Source organism: Quercus robur, chromosome 2 (genome assembly GCF_932294415.1).
Source record: "Quercus robur chromosome 2, dhQueRobu3.1, whole genome shotgun sequence".
Taxonomy (NCBI): domain Eukaryota; kingdom Viridiplantae; phylum Streptophyta; class Magnoliopsida; order Fagales; family Fagaceae; genus Quercus; species Quercus robur.
The window spans coordinates 43,625,646-43,631,941 of NC_065535.1; the positions used below are offsets into that span (position 1 = coordinate 43,625,646).

The window sequence follows — 6,296 nt, forward strand, 5'->3', positions numbered from 1 at the left end:
GAATTTGAATTTATATCAAAACACAATATTGGCTATACATTTGAATGTGTCAATCAATTATTTGAGTAATATTACAAAGTAATTTTGTTATGAGTTTTGATTATCATAATAATCTCCTTTAAAAGAATGAAGAATTTGAACATTATATTTGAAACTTAAAAAGTTTAGTTGTAGATTAAAAAAAAAAAAATTGTAAAAACAAGCACACTATAACATAATTTCAAAAATATATGGACCATCTCATAAAAGAACAATATCAACCAAACACTACACTAGAAATAATAGAATGATATATTAGTAAAGATAGAAAAATGAAAAATAATTTTAAAAATTGTTTAATTTTTAGGGAAAAAATTATTTTCAACAAATTTTAGAGAACAAATTATATTTTATATCATAATTACAAAAAATAATCATCTATTCTCATATATCGGGTGGGTCTGTAACTAGTGGTAGTGTTAAGAAGAAATTAATGACAAATGAATTGTAAATTTTGTATGCTTGTAGCTTCATGAAGCAAATAATCATCTCTAATCCCCGGTTTCAGTGACCACATTAAATCTATCTACATAGTATAGCATTTCATCATAGTCAAGACAGGATCAGTGCAGCTACATTGTTTGCTCATAGGATAGCATTTCATCATAGTCAAGAAAGGATCACTGCAGCCACATTGTTTGCTCATCAGTTTATAAACACTGCTCCACATGCATTTACAAAATGCCTGCCTATCCCAACCCGACTTTGAAACTGCTTCCTACATATAATCATTGGCCTTGCACCAAATGCACATGTATGAGCAAGAACCATGGAAAGAGTGGCATTCCGCATGCTCTCAGATAAAATCTCAGATCCATTTTGCACCAACCTGCTGCTTATGTTAGCAATAGATGACCCATTTTGTTTAGTTGCAACTACTCTAGGTACCTGCAAAGGATTAGAATAAGCAGCACTAACATTTTGTTTCTTATGAATCTTCAAACTATCCTCTGGTATCTCACCCCTCTTATAGTTTTGTACTACTTCACATTCTTTCTCGGAGTAATTTAAAATTCTCATGGCTTCATTCACTAAACCAATGGCATGCCAAGCATCAGCAACAAGTTGAATAGTGGTCTTTTCAGGAACAACACCCTTCTCTTCCATAACATGGATCAATTCCTCTGCTTCCCATGGTTGTCTTGCTTCTCCATATCCCCATATTAGAGTCTCAAAAGTTTTCGAATTGGGGGGAATGCCCATTTGACACATTTTCTCATAAACTCTCAAAGCATGCTCCATTTTACCTGCACTGCACCATCCACTGATGATGGTAGTGAAGATCACGACATTTGGGTGTACACTAGATTTGCCCATGAAAGTCAGGAGTGATTCAGCCTTTTCAGGCTCTCCAGAGCGCACAAAGCCTTTTGCAAGAATACTAAATGCATGGATGTCAGGTTCTATTCCAGCCTTCACCATGTCATTGAAGATCTTCATGCCTTTGTCCATGAGCCCGGCTGAGCTCCATGCATCCATTATGGTGCTAAATGTTATCACATCTGGTTTGACCCCAAATTCTTCCATCAATGTCAGTGCCTGTCCAATTTATACTTTTTTTAAGTAAATGTCTGCGTACTGCATAGTAAGTTAGAAGAAATTAGATACATTCAATATGCTGTGGTCCCTATAGAGTGCTATAGTTAACATGAAACATGAATTTTCTACTGAAACTTCTCTTTCTCCAGGGATTCTCATTGTATAACTTCCTTAGAGTGCAGTCTAAAAAATAAAATTTAAATCCAAAGTCCTATCGAGTGAAAACAAATGTTTCAATTACGGGGATGTGATGCATATTATTGCAAGCTCATAACCATAAAAAATGTATGAAACAAGACTGTTTCTTGTACTTCTTATATGTGCTGATTGGTCATATTGAATTTAAAAAAACAAAAACAAAATTGGAAGATTGGTCATATAAAAGATTTGATCACCTTGTTGTGTGATCTTCCATCTAAAACGTAAAAAACACAAGTATTCATTTCCATCCTCAAAAGCCATGGGGCACCTACATTTATAGCATAAACTCTTAAGCCTACTCAAAGCATTTCTAACAAAATAGAATGTACCTAGAAAAGAAGTTAACTCAACAGTGTGAAAGTTGTTTTTACAAGTGACGAATAACTTATTTCCTGATTCTAGGATGGAAGCTACTCAAAGAGTATAATTCCACAAAAGAAAGAGAATGTATCAATAAATTGAATTCTACTGATGGAAACTCACCTCATTAACCCCATTTCTGTCTGAAAGGTCTAGAAATCCTTTGATAAGTGAGTTGAAAACAAAAAGATTTGGATGTACACCAAGATCCTTCATTCTGTACACAAACCTCAAGGCGTCTGTCATATCACCTTCTTTACAATAACCGTTGATGATTATACCGCACGTACGCTCATTAGGCCTTGCTTTATTTCTTTGCATCTCCAATATCATTCCTTCAGCCTTACTTGTCTCCCCATTCTGAGCATAAGCCCTTGCTAGTGTGTTGTAGGTGACAACATCAGGTTGCACACCAGATGCCACCATCCTATATACCACATTCCATGCTTCCGTAATGTTCTTCTTATTACACCAGGCTCTAACTAGAATATTAAATGTCCTGTCATTTGGTTTCATTTCTTCCTCCAACATTAGCTCTAGCAGTTTCAGCGATTCTTCTGGCTTACCAACAATTCCATACCCCTTAATTAGGGCGTTGAAAGTCCTGGTTGTGGGCTTACATCCACTCCGCTTCATCCTGTGCAAAATTTTCATTGCTTCCTTAATATTTCCAGCTTCACAGAAAGCATTGATCATGGCATTAAACAATATTGAATCTGGCTTCAGTCCATTCTCTTCCACTTTAGATATGAGTAAAGGAATGGACTTGAAACACTTTTGAAGGGTCAAGGCAGCTACAAGAGTTGTATACGTTATAAGAGTTGGTCTGTGTCCTTCTTCTGTAATACTGTTGAAAATGGAATGGGCTTCTTGAGGCTTCCCCTTTTCTATCAAAATACTCATCAATTTTGTTCTTGAACGCACTGTTGGGCAACCGAGGTTGCCCAAACAAACAGGGCAGTTGGATTTAGTTTGCGAATCTACAGAAGTTGACATTGAATGTAATTGGTCCTCTTTGTGGACATATGGTTCCTGGGAAGTTCAAAGATTATAAGAATGTGAATGTCACCATCAATACATGTGAATATAGATACATTATTATTATAAGTTATGACGTATATCTGACTGTAAATAGGCCAAGCATTAAAATATTTACAGTTTTTTTTTTTCCTGAAACTGATCTCAAACCGACTAAGTGAACAACTATCTAACCGCACTGTCTAACAGAAAATATGTGAATTTGGAGTGAAGAATCAAAGTTTCCAAGCAATGTGAAGGTAGCATATGCTAAGCAGTTAATTATATACTTCTAGTACACATTAAAATTTATCACAAGCAAGCCAATACTCTGTAGCAACAAAGGGCTGATTCTGTAACTGAGACAACTGCTGCAGACAATAAGACATCTTGATCTTAATGTTGAACTTATGAGAAATTAGGAGCAGGAAAAGTATTTGATAAACCAGAGATAAAGCTGAAACAAGGCAGAGATAATTACATTAACTAGATAAATGAACAAGTTTAAGAAATAACTACCATGATTCGTGATGCTTCAATTCTTTTCTTGCTAGTGATTTTTCCTTGGCGCTTACCCATGATGACAGTATGGACTTTCCCAGAAAAAAAAAAAAAAAAATCTCCCAATATCTCTCAACCTGCTTTTCAATATGTTCTTGTACCACTTTCCTGCTTAGGCCGGACTTATGTCTGGCTACTTGACCATACAGAAAGGCCAGAAGGCCTATATCTCACTTTCTTCCTCAGCTTTATGTTCTCAAGACATATGGTTAAAATAGTGTCTCCTCCTAGGTGGAACCTAGAAAGATCAACCAAAACTAAAACAAAGATTTGACTAAGAGAATGAGCCGTATGAATGTAGCTTTCCAGCAAGTTGATTTGTGCAGTCACCAAATAAAACTAGGAAGTTACCAAGCAAACTAAAGGAGGAACAGTTTATGATCAATCACTATGGTGAGTATATAAGAAGTCACTAAACCCTCCACAATGGTTTGAACAGCATGGAAATCAAGTCCAATATGTTTTCTCATGACAATTAATCTGATTGGCTGATTGCTAATGCAATCAATTTTTCCCCCTTAAATATTCATTTGTATAAGGTCAATTCAATTATGCAACAAAAGATGCCACTCCTATTTATTATTGGACACTGCGGTGATATTATGATAATTCCAATTTATGCCTTCAACTTATAGCTAATAATACTTATTCCATATCATAATCATGGAACATGAGATTGAATGGTCCTTTGAAGCAGGTAACTTGGCACACTCTTTTACAGTGTCATTACTAGACAGAACCATCAAGATAAAACCATCATATGCAATAATGGGTCACTGCAAAATCCGAAATCTATGGTCATCAATTGTATAAGAGAATAAAACCCAGTGCTCAACAAATTTGCAGTATAAACAGAATTTTATGGTCATCTACTGGATTCAATTGGATGAGCTGATCTAACCCTGATGCCTGTATTGCAATTCACCTGTTTACCAAACAAGTGCTGCGACTGTGTAAAGGATCAGGGATGCTGTTCACTATGCTTTATTTGAAGCAGTGTAGCACATCTCTTCAAACCTTTTATGGAGGCATAAAAAGACCCCATGATTTATTACCAGTCCTAGTGTCTCTCACCCGGTCTCAGGCATACCACGTATCATTCCTCCTTTTAATAGAAGGATAATAAGAAGGCATGATGACAAGGCTTACTTGGTGGTGCGATTCTACTTATCTCTTTTCTCAATTAATAAAGTTATTAAGTTAGCAAAGAAGGTAACTAAGGCTCTTTTTGAGCCTATAATCACACCTGCCGATTTAGAGTCACATACCAAAATATGATTTGTGAAGTTTTCTCTCAAAATAAAACAGAAATTTCCGGGGCTACTTGTGAAGGTCGTGAGAATCTAGAGGGAGCAGTGTGCAAAGCTAGTAGGTTCAGCCGTTCAAGAAGTACCAAATGTTCAGATAGAGAAGTGATCTTGCATTTTGCTCACAAAAGCAGAAGCAAATCAATCCATCAACGAGCAGACACCAAAAAAAGTTCAATTTGATCCCACACAACCTAATTAAATGCTAAATTTTTATTAAATTGTCACCGACAATGAAAAATTTGATGATCACACTAGCCAATCATCAGCTATATATATATTATTCCATTTTCCAAGCGATCCGCTACATACCCAAATCTGTCAAACTAATAGACCCAATTATGCTTTTATATTTCTCTCTTTCAAAACCCATAAGACACAATTTTGCTGAAGCAAAAAAGACAAGAAGAAGCAATATTTGAAACCAAATACAAAGTATTCTAAAGTGTATATATATATATATAAATAATTTCAGTACAGACACCAATATCGCATTTTTGAAGTTTGGGGAGCTAGTTATAGTAGTACGTTATTTCTAAGCAATGTTGATACCCAAATGACATGAAGAAGTATGTTTCGGTTGGAGTGGTACCTGTTTAGTTGAGCCAAATTTGCAAGGCGTGTAGAGAGAGTGAGCAAGAGGTTTGCATGGTTGGTTGTAGTAGTAGTAGTGTTGTGCATGTAGCCCAAGAGTGTTGTAGCGTAGTAGTGTAGTGATCTTTTGTGTTGGTGCTGTGACATCCAGTCATCCACTAGAGAATCTCATCCACATAACAGATTCTGAGATTTTGGTTAGATAATATGTTGAGGCTGGTGGTATGGAGAAGTGGAGAACCAAAAATATAAGTAGATTTTTTGGGGAGAAGATTTTGCCACGCCTGTTGTTGGATTGTGTGGCAAAATAGCACACAATATGGATGTTGAACTTTGTGGTTAAATAACCCAAAATGTGTTTGTGTGTAATTCTCAAAAGAAATTACCTTACACAATATTGTATATGAAATAATTATTAATAATAAAATTGTTTAAATAATGGAATTGCATACTTTGGCTATGATTGGCTGTGTGGGGTTTGACATGGTCAAATATACAATTGAGATTTCTTAGAGATAATGAGTTGTGAGTGGAGGTAGTGAGGTGGATAAGAGATCTGATTTTAACGTTTAAATAAACGTTAGAGACTTTAACGTTCATGTCCTAATTTGTAAGAACTGAAATGAACATTGGCAACTTTTGTGAGTCTTTAAATATTCCACTTGAGATCTCTAGATA

The 6,296-nt window shown here is 35.5% G+C and overlaps 1 protein-coding gene across 3 annotated transcripts; it reads right to left on the bottom strand.

The window, feature by feature from the left end:
• Positions 1–469: 469 nt before the first annotated feature.
• On the bottom strand, positions 470–5,835 carry LOC126713759 (pentatricopeptide repeat-containing protein At5g21222-like). 3 transcript variants are annotated; one of them, XM_050413616.1, is made up of 4 exons: positions 5,617–5,835; positions 3,676–3,955; positions 2,263–3,171; positions 470–1,578 (listed from the first exon to the last, which is right to left on the bottom strand). In XM_050413616.1, the coding sequence occupies exons 2-4, from the start codon at positions 3,733–3,735 to the stop codon at positions 685–687; spliced, it is 1,863 nt and encodes a 620-aa protein (XP_050269573.1). In that variant the 5' UTR covers positions 3,736–3,955; positions 5,617–5,835; the 3' UTR covers positions 470–684. The 3 variants fall into 3 exon arrangements, with proteins under 3 accessions (XP_050269573.1, XP_050269572.1, XP_050269574.1); XM_050413615.1 differs by having other exon boundaries at positions 3,676–3,974; XM_050413617.1 differs by lacking the exon at positions 3,676–3,955 and having other exon boundaries at positions 5,617–5,834.
• Positions 5,836–6,296: the final 461 nt, after the last annotated feature.

Excerpts from the sequence above, each read along its gene's own strand:
- LOC126713759 (XM_050413616.1), bottom strand. The coding sequence starts at position 3,735 with ATGGGTAAGCGCCAAGGAAAAATCACTAGCAAGAAAAGAATTGAAGCA. Across the intron at positions 3,172-3,675 it reads TTGAAGCATCACGAATCATG|GAACCATATGTCCACAAAGA; the intron begins GTAGTTATTTCT and ends TGAACTTCCCAG. Across the intron at positions 1,579-2,262 it reads ACAGAAATGGGGTTAATGAG|GCACTGACATTGATGGAAGA; the intron begins GTGAGTTTCCAT and ends TAAATTGGACAG.